The sequence below is a fragment of the Natrix helvetica genome (assembly GCF_964273705.1).
Source record: "Natrix helvetica genome assembly, chromosome: 4".
Lineage (NCBI taxonomy): Eukaryota > Metazoa > Chordata > Lepidosauria > Squamata > Natricidae > Natrix > Natrix helvetica.
The window spans coordinates 27,135,192-27,148,854 of NC_138550.1; the positions used below are offsets into that span (position 1 = coordinate 27,135,192).

General features: G+C 36.1%; 1 protein-coding gene across 3 annotated transcripts in view; it reads left to right on the top strand.

The window, feature by feature from the left end:
• Window positions 1–2,801, top strand: part of NBEA (neurobeachin) — a 370,152-nt gene extending 367,351 nt beyond the window's left edge. For all 3 annotated transcript variants that reach the window (XM_081951245.1, XM_081951243.1, XM_081951244.1), the window contains 2 exons: window positions 199–350; window positions 1,023–2,801. In XM_081951245.1, the coding sequence (XP_081807371.1) occupies window positions 199–350; window positions 1,023–1,113 (243 nt within the window). In that variant the 3' untranslated portion in view covers window positions 1,114–2,801. The remainder of the gene's footprint in view (window positions 1–198; window positions 351–1,022) is intronic.
• The last annotated feature ends 10,862 nt before the right edge of the window (window positions 2,802–13,663 follow it).

The window sequence follows — 13,663 nt, forward strand, 5'->3', positions numbered from 1 at the left end:
AGGCAAGCCTTCTTCACTTTTGTTAATAATAATAATAATAATAATAATAATAATAATAATAATAATAATAATAATAATAATAAAAAAACAATTTATTGCTCAACATTCTGCACTTAAGGTTAGGCTTACGACTATAGGTAAAGTGTGTTAAATAATGAAGATCCATTATGGTTGCTTCTGTTTTTGGTTTTCCTGTAGGCTATCCTTCTGAGCAGTGATGGGCAGAATCTAGTTACAGGTGGTGATAATGGAGTAGTAGAAGTATGGCAAGCTTGTGACTTCAAACAACTCTACATTTATCCTGGCTGTGATGCTGGCATTAGGGCAATGGACCTATCCCATGATCAGAGGTAAGCTGAAACCTAAAAAATATAGCAATAAGAGGTGATATGCATTTAATATTTTCCTTAGCAATCCTTCTCTTAGTTAAATACATAGCACAACTGGATCATTTGAGTCTTAAAATATGAGTCAGTAACATTTCTCAATCCAAAGCACATGTACCCACAAAAAGGTCATTTCAAAAATTTAGATAACATTTTCTAAATTTAAATATTCTTGTGAAAAATCTCATGAGATTTTATGAATTTGTAAATTTTTATATTTTAAAGAAGTATGCTATTTTAGGAGAGGTAATTTTGAGTGGGACTGTATGCACCACTCAATTAACAATTGAGTTCAATAAAATGAAAAGTCCACATTGCGAGAAAAGCAGTTTTTTGTAGGTATTTATATTCATTTTGTTGATTCTTTTTACTTTTAACCCAGTTACGCTTCTTTAGTAGAGCACTACTGGAGAAGTAGAAGCAGCCATTTTCCAAAGAACGCTCCATATTTTAGTCATTTGTTATCTTACAAAGTAATATGGAATAACATCATCGACTCTTAAGTTCCTTAGCAGACTTTTCCATTTTGCCTAGCATTTTCAAACGACTACTGATCTTCAAACTAGCTAACCGTAGTTTATTATGAACAATAAATATCTCAGATATTTACAGGCCTGATCTCTGTTTCTGTTTCAGGACTCTAATTACCGGCATGGCATCTGGTAGCATTGTAGCTTTTAATATAGATTTTAATCGTTGGCATTATGAGCATCAGAATAGATATTAAACCAGAGTGAAGAACTGAAAGTAAAGATTACATTGAGAGCACAAGTGCTACTGAAAGGTATCTCTGGTGGAAAAAGAAATCTGCATTGACCTCCGTTGTACATTCCATTACACCCAGCAATAGCTGTACATTGTAGTCAGCAACCATTTTATTTTGTGTGTTTTTTCACAACTGAACACCAGCTGCTGCAGAAGCGAGCTTGTATCATGTAAATTATAATGACTTAATAGATGTTTTGGTAATTATTTCATATACTTTTGTTTACTGAGAAAAGGTAGAAGAACACATCACAAGAGACTTTTGAATATTCTGAGGAACTTGTGTCTGGCTATTATATGGTTTGAGCCATGACCCTAGCATCCATTTCCCATTTCCTAGCCTCTTTTCAAGCTGATCAATTAAAAGGAGAGAAAAAAAACCCTACGTTTGATACTTTGTACATCAGATGCACATCTTAACTTTAAAGGGATACTTTTGTAAAAGTAAAGCCTTGTATAAAAAGCAAAAACTGTTTCTTAATTTTATTGTGGAGTTACAACTTGCATGTACTTTAAGCCTGATGTCTTGAAACCACATCCACAAGTTGAACTGAAAGCTGTCCAAGGCCCAGCTTGTATTTAAAGATTGAAATGGGTGCAAGCTGCAATGGAACCATTGCCACTGAAACATGGTCTTCGTGTTTCAGTCTAAAGCCACCCCTTCTAAATGAAGTTTCGCTCATTACATGAAGCATTTGGATATGAAGCCATTGTCGCCATAGTTATGCATTAAAAAAATAATTTTCCCTTAAAAATTAATAATGTGATAGACAGACAGGAGCATGGTTAAGATGCTATGCTGCAGCGCTTTATGATTCCCACCAAAGCAAGATTGCTAGACTTCTAGATTCATCACATTTGGCATACTATGCATTGCAGGGAGAGAGCAACTAAGATTTTCTCTTAAATTCCTTGGAAATAAAGCTTGGTTAAAAGCAAACTTAGCTTCATTGGGGTTATTCTTTTGAATATTTTTAAAACTCATATGTTTAACACTCATTTTACATGGAAGGCACTCATATTTGACAGTACTGTAATAATGACTATCAGAATAATTTTCTGCACATTCTCCAAATCATGTAACATACCCAGGGGTATATACACTTTACTTCATGTTTCTTCTTTGTATATTTGGTGACTGTATTGTCATAGATGTACATATTGTGTCGGTAGGGCTATGAGGCATGTAACAGGAATGTAATTTTCTCAGACTTTACACTCACTCACAGTCATTTATTTAAAAAAAAACACAAGATAATGGATTCTTTGTACTGGCACTTTGGCACCAGAAACATATTATTTATTGACGTGGTTCTTATTTGTTACTCACCTTGTATTAGTAAGTTTTAGCACTAAATACCTTCTTCATTGTTGTTTGTATTAATAAGATTCTGAAATCATGGGGAATCAATGTAATGATTAAGTTATTCATCATTGTTCTGTAAGCAATATCTTGAGTTTGTAGCTTAGAACTGGGAGAATACTGAACATCTGGAAGATAAGTTCATTTCATCTCAAGATCATGGTGAAATATTTTGGCTATATAAATTCCTTAAGCTATTGTAACCATGTTTTATTGCAAAAATGTAAAATATGCCAGATGTGCGTGAGTTGGAAATCAAAAAAAGAAAAATAAAATATGCAAAGAATTCATGAATTGGTTCTTATTTTATCAAACCTTGACTCAAATGTTTTTTTAATTAAAAATACATTTAATAATGGTTTATAAATATTAGAAAGACATAATTTACCATTGCAGTGCCTACTCATCCATATATTGATTGGTTGATATATATGCACAACATGTCACAATCTTTTATGCTTTATGCTACATTTTCATAATTAATAGTATAATGGTAATTCTGGATAACATCAGTGTAGGGAAAGCTGCTTTTGCATTTCTGCTTTTAAAAAAAAATCAGAGAGAAATTGCCACTGCTAATCAGGGATTCAAATGGATGATTTATGACAATATAAATAATCTGACCTAGATACAGGTTTCCTATGAAACTAACTTATAATTCAAACTCACACTGTTCATTTGGAAAATATTTGGTGACAAGGCAATTTATTTTCAACAATTACTATACATCAATATTTGTATATGAACAGGAATGTTAACATAGCGCTTTCATTCTTTTCGCTAGTTCACAGCAAAATCTATTAATTACGCTTTGCATATGGTAGTCTGAGGAGTGTATAGATAACAATGGATATCACATACCAGAACTTTTTCCCTTAAGATACCTTAAAATTTATGCAATAGCGAAGAAGCTTATTGTATCATCACAGTATTTCAATTTGTTGAAGGAACATGAATATTATCAAACTTTTAAACTTGGAAAACAGAACACCTACACAGCAGTTGACAATATAAGCTTACCCCAACTAATCTCCAAGACTAAGCAGGATCAGACTTCATTGGTATTAGATAAACTAGAGATTTGGGAAAAAATACCCAGAAATCATTGGCAAAGCATTACCACCCTAGTGCCAAGAAAACTGTACTTACAAGGACCTCCCCCCACCCCATTCCCTCCTGCATTTTCTCCTCCAAGGTACAATACCTTCCATGCAAGAGAAGCAGGAAGATCTCCATCTTGTGGCAGACTGGTTTTAATTAGGTCTAGTATAGTAAAACACCCATTATAGAAGCTTTACAACACATGATCTTACAATTGTAACGTTGTACATATACTGTACATACTGTAAAATTACAAACTGTAAAATTTATTTTAAAAAATAGCAAACATTTTATAATCAATCATCTTAATTGAAATGCCAAACTCCTGCTTATATTTAGGAATGCATCACAGATTATTTCCTGTATCTTTACAGAGTGTCATTGACTAACTACAGGTTGGAGGCCACAATGCTAATCACTAAACCATACCATTGTTAGAGTGGTATATGATCAAACCAGTCACTGGTAAATTGAACACATCTACTCAGATTAAGTTGGGGAAAACAATATTTCAATAAACTTTTTTAAAGGATAGGCAGCATTCAGTATGGTTCAGTACATGCTGATATTAGGTAATCACTGCCTGGAAAAATTCTTCAATTGATGTTCACAAAATTCACAACTTTTCTTAAATGGAAGACACTGGGCAAATGGAATATGCGTGGTCAGAAAATATGTATTTACCACAAGAGAAATTGCTCCCTCACAGCACTTCTACCCCACACTAATACTTCATTGTTAATTTTTTTCTGAACAGATGAATATACTTTCAGACAAGTTCTTCTCTGAGAAAAGATCGAAGCATAGTAAAAATTGAGGGGCTCTGCATTCCCCATCCTGCAACTCTCTCTTACTACTGTCAAAGCCAAATAATTTCCTTGTTTTGTTGTTTTTAGTTTCCCTTGCTTCTCTTCTTTAGTATTTAGCAATTCCATCTTTCTGAAAGTATTACCTCTTGGTCTTATATCTCTTCAGAAATTATAACCATCTTCCATTTCCTACCTGCATCTCTTAGTTCAGTCAAGTTTCCAATGCACCCCAGTGGTTTCCTAAGCGCTCTCTGTTGTCTGTCTTTTAACTGGATTGAATTTGTATTTCCTGCCTCTAACTTTTCTGATATTCCCAACACACACGCCTTTTATTTGTTTTGAATGGAGGATATCTATCCATCAGTTCCTATTTAGTACTTATCTGATATAGTTGAAATAGGATGTCTTGAAATCTAGTATGCATTTATGTCTATATTCCAAATTCCCTTTCTGTAATAACTTGATCCAAACAAAATGACATGGTTGTTTCTTCCCAAGCTTTTTATCTCTTTAAACAGCTGTTCCCTATTGGATAGTATCAGAACAAGGAGAGACTATTCACTTCCTCTTTAATCGCGCAGTAAATGAAGCAAAACCACTATAGAGTTTCTGGAAACTTTCAGTCTTAGTTGCTTACCCAAAAGATGGCTGAGCAATTAACCTACCCTTTTATTATGCTCCCTCCCCAGCACCCCCCCCCCAGCCCCTCTGAAAGTTCTGTAGTCAGGTTCCTGAAAGTGTTATCTGGAAATTTTGCTTGATTAGATAAGATAAGATAAGATTAGATAAGTTATAATATAATAATATAACTGTAAGACATAAGAAAAAGAAAAGTATACGCACTCTCTCTTGTACTTACGTCTGGACAAGTGTACATTTCCTTTACATATAATACCACTTCTCCCCTTATATATGACCTATTCTTTTTCAATATGTTATAACCTTAACTCTTTGCATTTCAAACATTTCATTCCACAAGGTTTCAGCAATGTACATCAAGATAGATTTATCTTTCTAAATGTATGGTTCTTCCTTTAAAAAAACATCCCATGCATTTCTGTAGATTTGACTGCAAATCTTGAGTCATAACTTACCGTAATCCCTTCCTATATTTACATGATTATATATTTGTAGCCTTCACATCCTATGTATCACTCCCAGTCTAGTTTTTCAGCACTTGGTATCACATTTTTGTGGTCTCTCTTCTCCCTCCACCACAGCATTCAATTTAAAGCCCACTTGATCAGGATTTTAAAGACCTTTCCAAATATACTTGGAATATTTGTAATGTATGCTTCATCTCTTGTCAGTATTCCTCCACATCATGGCATCCAGTTATTTACTTCCAATATTCCTACTCTATGAAATTCATTAAGAAGGAATAAAGAAAATTCCATCTAGCCTTTCAATGCTTCCATTCTTCTATCCAGGGCTTTGTAGTCCCTTGCTATGCCTTCAAGACTGTGTCTGGCCGCATCATTTGTTCTCAAATCTATATATCGATATCTATCTCTATAGAGATAGATAGATAGATAGATGATAGATAGATAGATAGATAATTAGATGATAGATAGATGATAGATAGATAGATAGATAGATGATAGATAGATAGATAGATAGATAGATAGATAGATAGATAGATAGATAGATAGATAGATAGATATAGAAATAGAGGTAGAAGTAGAGATAGATAGAGATAGGAGTTATTCCTGCAGTAATTCCAACTATTTTGGAATAGAGTTGAATCTTTCATTAAGTTAAAAAAGCTACACTATGAGTGGCATGTAACTAGATTTATGATACATGTAGGGAATGTTTGAAAATAATCCTAGTTTGCCTACATATATTGCGTAAAAATGACGTGTACATTTTCAGTATGCAGAGTTTCATGGAACGAGGATTCTATGGATTGGTTGTCTAGAATTAACAGCCAAATCATTTCATAAATATCATATGTGTTCTTAGGAACACAACTAACAGGGAAACTTTGGTGAGAGTTGATTAGAATGTTTGAGACCTTGGTTCATTGCTTCAAACACTAATTAGGGTTGCTTCAATGAACATTTGTATTTATTTTAATTTATTTCACAAATGCATTTTTTTTCTCAGTATGTTCTGACAGATTTAAATTTCTACAGCACTTAATTGGGCTGCCAAGAGAGAATAATCTGAAATCATACTTTTATATGCTTATATTTGTGTGCTGTATAGAATTACATAAGAACACTTCACTGATTATGGCTGTAGCCTTCTCAATGTGTTTTAACTATAATGTCCATTTTGCTTCACATTGATAAATTTCATGTGTTCACAAGACCACTCTGATACGCAAAGCGCGCGCATGCAGAAAACCGGTACCAACCAGTATAGGAACCCAGCCCTGGTCAATGGTAAGGCTCTTGCATGTGCTACATATACCATCGTTACTTTGCAATCTCTTGGAAATGATCTATGGATTCTTTTGATGGAGATAGAAAAGGAATTCAAAAAATGAATTGTGAAGGTAGCAAATGGTAAAGTGTGGTATAAATTTAATCTGATCCTGATTACATATTGCAGTTGAGGTCAACTAGATGATGCAAGCTTAACTGTTATATTACAATTTAAATTAAATATAATTCAGAAAAATCTATTTATTTTGTAGGTGGAAAAGGAAAATCAATCCATGTTACAAGATGTAATTATTGTAATGCTAGTTATTTGATTTGGATTTAGATTAACGTGAATCAGACTTCTGAATGCAACGCCCTCCTGGCAGATATTTGTAGTTGGACCCTTCTCACTTCCTGAGAGAATCCCAAATGAAGCAATAAACTATTGTAATGGAAAATGGAACTGAAGAGGGGAGGGTGGGAATGTCTACAATAGCACTGCAGCTTCCCAGGGAGTAGACAGCACATTCCAATGAGGAGCCTAAAGCAAGAGACTGTACAGTCTGAACTGGGTAAGGAGGGAGGATTGAACTACTGTAACGCTCTCTACATGGGGCTTCCCTTGAAATGCACCCGGAGGCTACAGTTGGTCCAGAACGCAGCCGCGCGGGTAATTATGGGGAGTACTAGGTACTCCCATGTGACACCGTTCCTGCGCGAGCTGCACTGGCTTCCTGTGGTCTATCGGGTGCGTTTCAAGGTTTTGATAACAATCTTTAAAGCGCTCCATGGCTCAGGACCTAGTTACTTGCGGGATCGTATTCTGCCCCATACATCCCTGCGACCAATCCGCTCGCACAGAGAGGGCCTCCTCCAGGTGCCGTCCACCAGACAGTGTCGAGGGGCGGCGCCTAGGAGTAGAGCCTTCTCTGTGGCGGGCCCAGCCCTGTGGAATGACCTCCCTCCGGATATTAGGAATACCTCTGACCTCCGCTCCTTTCGTGTAAAGCTCAAGACCCACCTTTTTCAAGTTGCTGGCCTGGCTCAACTTTGATCCAACTATATCGCTCCTGATGGTTTTTTTTTAATTTGGGGTATTTTAATTGCATTCAATTTATTTAGGGGTTTTTAAACATTGTGTTTTTGCTTGTTTTTATCTATCACTTCACCTCCTCCTTGTATATGTCGTGTATATGTCTTGGTATATGTTTTGTTATATGTATGTCGATATATTTATTTCCTATGTTTTGTTGTACGCCGCCCCGAGTCCTTCGGGAGAGGGTGCGGCTAAGAAATAAATATTATTATTATTATTATTATAAGATTCAGGATAGCCACACCCTAGAATCTCCCAGGACATATCTAGTAGGTGTAACTTTAATTTAATAACATACGTGTAAGCAAATAAAGAATTAGACTTAACTGGATCTCATTGTATCATCTTTGAGCTTGACAATTATTGCCCATCTCTTCTGGAGGGCGATGGGTTCCAAATTACCCAACATTTGGTGCTTAATCAGATCAAAAGAGTCAAGAGAATACGTGATTAAAGCCCTGCACCCTTTTAGTCTGCAATGATGCACTTTAAAAAGAGTCAGGGTTTCAACAGCATCTTGATTTTATAGATCCACCCTTCCCAGATCCCTCTTCAAATAAATTGAACCATACATTTTATTATATTACAAGGATGATAAATGAGGCACTGATTATGACCAGAAACAACTAGGAAAAGTATTAAAATTTAACAAAGTATTTGTGCTAGAAATTTCATGACCTCTCCAAACTCATTAAGCCATTCTGTTTAATATTTAAATTAAAACTGGATATACTCTTCAGGCTTTAACGTTCAGAATATAGGGAACTGCATTCATTAACACTATTCACAGATTTAACTGAGCACATTCATAAAAAACTATGACAGGCAAGTATTTTACTTGCTAATTGCTGGGTGGTTATGATTATAAATGGGCTTGAAGTGTAATCTTTCAAAAAAGGGGGAGAGGGAAAACAGTATATCCTTTAACCACTGTGCTTGGCAAATATTTAAGCTGTCTCTTTCATGAGTTTGCCAATTGCTCCAGGAACAACAGCCAAGTAAAAAAGCTGCAGAGAAAATATATTTCAGAATTAGTTTCAAGGTAGAAAGCTTAAAAAGAAAACACTAAAGAAATAAAAGAGAATGTTATAAAAGAGAATAAAAATGATATTGCAATATGCTCCCCTATACTGCTGTTTTCTGGCCCAATATAACTTTCTGAACTATTTATGGTTGAAATCCTACATTCATTCAGCTGAAGATAAATTGAACTGAAGTTAATAACTCTTGAGTTAAATTTACTCAGGCTTACCATGTTTCCCCGAAAATAAGACAGGGTCTTATTTTCTTTTGACCCCCCACCCACCAAAAAAACGGTTAAATTTTATTTTTGGGTAGGTTTGATTATTTTTGAGGTACAGGAGGTAGAGAGCGTGGCCACCTCCTGGCTGCTGCTGTGTTGCAAAATTTTCAGGGAGGGCTTGTTTTTGGGGAAGGGCTTACTTTAAGCACATGTGCTCAAAAACCCGATTGGGCTTATTATCCGGGAGGTCTTATTTTCTGGGAAACAGGGTATTTATCAGTAAGTGCTTTTAGAATTGGATTTTGAAATAAAAATAAATAAAAATGTTTCGTTAAGCACTGTTCTCTTAACTCAGGAAAAATATTCTTATAATTAAGTATGCAACCCTTCAGTCCTCAAATTCTCAGGGAAAAGCTTTCCAAAAAGTTTTGTGAGAATAATCTCATGTCAGAGACTATTCCAAAGGAAGGGAGCCCTAATTGAAAATACTTGCGTTATGACTTTATCCAATAATAATCAACCCACTGGTTTGCACACAGAAGCAATTTGCCAACCAATGGGACAACAATTTTGTGTAACTGTAGCATTTCACACTCCTTATAAAGCATTTGGTTTTATTTTCTATCAATTAAGGCCTCAAGAGTAATCTTAAATAGAATAACTTATTGTAGTCCGGCATAAGACTTAGGTGGGCACAGTATAGAAATGTGTTAGTTAAGTTTGAATCATCTATACGCGGTTGACGTCTGAATCATCTTTAGTGGAATAACTGAGCTGTTTTTTTCCCATCCAGACCCTAACATATAAGCTAAGGCACATTACAAATCTTTCCAAAGACTCAGAAGATCTGAATAACACCGCAAGATAATATCAAAACAGGGAAATTATGTAAAGATCTATAAATGAAAATTATTGTATCTAGATATCTAGATCTATAGCTATCAATACATCTATATATCTATATTTGTATATTTATATTTCTATATTTCAGAGGGATTTAACTGGTTCAGCCGAGTAGATAGTAACTCAGCTGGCCATGCCCCGAACTAGTTCTATCAGTGTGCCATAGGCACCACCATCTTGTTTTTTGCTTCTACGCATGCGCAAATGCAATTTTTTTTACTACTGTGCAAGTGTGCGCGCACCCGAAGCACGACCCTGACTGAACAGAAGCCAGAACCCACCCCTGCTATATTTGTATATCTATATATCTATATTTGTATATCCATATTTGTATAGATATAGATATCAACATAGTATCGATGGGTGGCTAAACTCATGCTGAAAAGCTGCAAGAGAAATCATCTAATATGCATGAGAAACATTTTGGTTTTTTATTAAATGTTAATTGATCTTAAAGCAGAAACTAGTCACAAGAGAGCTGTTGTGATATAAAGTTTGTTCGCATAAAACATTTCTGATACACAATGGTGTACCAATTTAAAGTAGAGAAGATAGGGAGCTGTTATCTCAATCACATAAGGAGATCAGAAATGTCTATATCATCATTGTAATAGCTGTCATATAATTAGGCTTGACAGATTATAATTTCATGGAAATATTACAACAGCGATACTCTCATCAATCTTCTACATTTGTGCTACACTCTTGAGGCTATTTACCCATTGCTAACGCAACTAAATTCACTGAATCTAATCCAGTATAGCATTGTGGCCTTAATATATCATCAACAAGCAATAATTCATCAACGTTAAACAATATGGCTAGACTCATACAACTTACCATTTATTAAATGAACCCAGCTAGCAAGCTCTTGGTAGATTCAGCAGGATGAGAACCTTTTATTAGTTATAGCTTTGGAAAAACAATTTGGCTGTTCCATTTGAGAATTACCTCAGGCGCTCACTAAAGCAAATTCTTTGTCTGACAGCAAAGCCACATAATACAGCCTATTTCTAACTTCAAATTTATAAGAGCACAGGGCATAACACCAGTCACCAGAGGCATTCATAAGGCTTCCTTCCTAACATAACAAACCATCAATATTTGCACAGCCAAAAGGTCCTGTGCTGAAGGCACAATTTTGCCATTCCCTGTGGCCCAAGAGCTCTAATGCCAGTCGTGGCAGAGTTTGCTTGGGGAGAAACGTGGCAATAGATATTGAGACATGACAGAATTCTGAGGCAATTTTATTCTGTTGATGTATGAATGTAATAAAGGCTTTCATTTGGAAGCTTGAGTAAAAGGAAATCTCCCTTCAGCTTTTCCCTCTCATCTGCCCCCTGTTCTATATTTATTTTGACTGTGCAAAGCATTTGAAAAAGATGCCTCATAATACGCCACAACATGACTAAATCACCTGCTTTGAATCATTAAAGCAGCAGCATCTTTTTTCCCCAAGGCTCACATAGCTGTGTCAGAAGCTGGGTGTTAGTGACAGCTTACAAACATGTTGGTGAAATTCCTCTATTACTTTTCTACCCTTTTCTTGGATTATCACCAGGGTTGCTGCCGGCATTACTGCCAGTTTGCTTTGCTCGCATGTGCACGCACCATGCATTGCTCACGCATGCGCTGTTGCCTGTAAATTGTTCTGCGCATGCACAGAACATTATAAAATGACTAAAAAAACATGCGGGCAATGGCATGGACAACCGGGGAACCGGTTCAGGGGTGTGGCCAGCCTGTTGACCCTACCAGTTTGGCGACCCAGTCCCAATTTCCACTACCAGTTCACCCGAACCAGTGCAAACCAGTAGCAACCCACCTCTGGGTTGCTCATATGAATGCTCACTGCTGCTAACCAAAGAATAGAAACACAGCTCTATACCATAGTAGACAACCCATGAGTTGTTCAGTCATCATTTCAGAGATATTTCCTTACTAAAGAAAGGTAAGAGAAACAGAATGACCGCAGGCAGGCAAAGAATCAGGAATGAGCACACTTTCAACTTCCTTTCTGCTTACCCATTAAGTTTCCTTGTAGGAAACAGGGAATGCCTGCCTGCCCCTTCCCTCCCTCCCTTCTTTGCTTCCCTTCCCTCTTCTTTTCCAGGAATCTTAGGAAATGACAAGCACGTGTAGATCTGTCCTGGAACTAAATTGGACGTGGAATCTCGTGTTCCCAGGAAATGTCCCACCATGAAAGAAAGAAAAAACACATTCTATTCTAAAAAAATAATTTTAAGGATAAAGCAATGTAAAACAGTGGAAGAAGCTGAGGTTTACTTAAAAAATTATTTCCATCATATTGTTTCTTATGTTAAGTTTCATCTTCTCAGCATTGTAGTCCTAATATAAACTACTTCTAAAAAACTGTTCAAATTGTGTAGTTACACATTCTAATTGCAAAGGATTGGTAACTAGAGATGGACATGTTTTATGTCAAAGGAGAGCCATAATTTCTAATATTACAAATGTTTCAACATTGCAATTGCACTATTGTTCAGTGACTTCTTTTTTAAAAATATTTTTTTTATTTTTTATTTTCGAAACAGACACAACACAAAGAATCCTCCTTCTTTACATACTGTAGAAGGTGTATCAATTGGTTACAAAAGACTCTTCCACAGTCATCAACCATAATTCATATTAATTCAAGTATTTTAATTCAGATATATTTATACATGTTACCATCATCAGACCTCCATTTCCATTTGACTATGATTGTTTAAACATCCTTCATCATAAAATATATCAAGATTTAAAACATAACCACATACTGGCATTTCATTTGCTATCTCTAATATCCTCCAATAACACTGAATCCTTATGGTCTATTCTGGTTAAACATCCATAATATTTAGTAAGAAGAATTTCCAATCCTCCTTTCCAAATTACTGTTTACAATTTACATTATTGTTCAGTGACTTCTGATTGGTTGCTTTTTAAAAAGCAAAATTCTTTTTATCCTCTTCCAGATAAGCCAATACAACTGTCAAAACCAGTCATGCCTTTGCATTATACTAAGTGATACAGAAAAGGAGTGTTGGGAGGGGGGGGGGAAGCAGTTAAGTATACGGCTAGTTAAAGATGAATTAAATGTTTAAGAGGTGACTTGTTACAATGTTGCATGTATTTTAAATCATAGTATCATGAGTTTTGACCCAAAATTGCTTTTTCAAAAGGCAACTGGACTTTGTCTCAACCAAGAAGCTTCTTCAGTTTTGAAGTTGGGACAACCATGATCTGGTCTCCAACTTTTGATACTTGGTGGCCCAACTGGGAAGGGAGGATCCCCCTGGGTCACATGAGTGGTGGGCTAGCACACACACATGTGCATGCAGCTCCACTCCTGTGAGCGGAAAGCTGGCATGCTCGACTGGTGGAGCTGTACACGCATGCATGCGCATGCTGGCCTGCCATTCACATGAGTTGAGCTGCGTGCATGCGTGTATGCACCAGCCTGCCGGTCATGCTACTTGCGTGGCCTCGTTGTAAATGGGCCATGGCCTGGTAGTGGGCCACGGTCCGGGGGTTGGAGACCCCTGACCTGGATGGCTGAGAATCTCCATAGACATATTCCGAGTTTTGATATATTTTTAAACCACAAAATTAACAATGGATG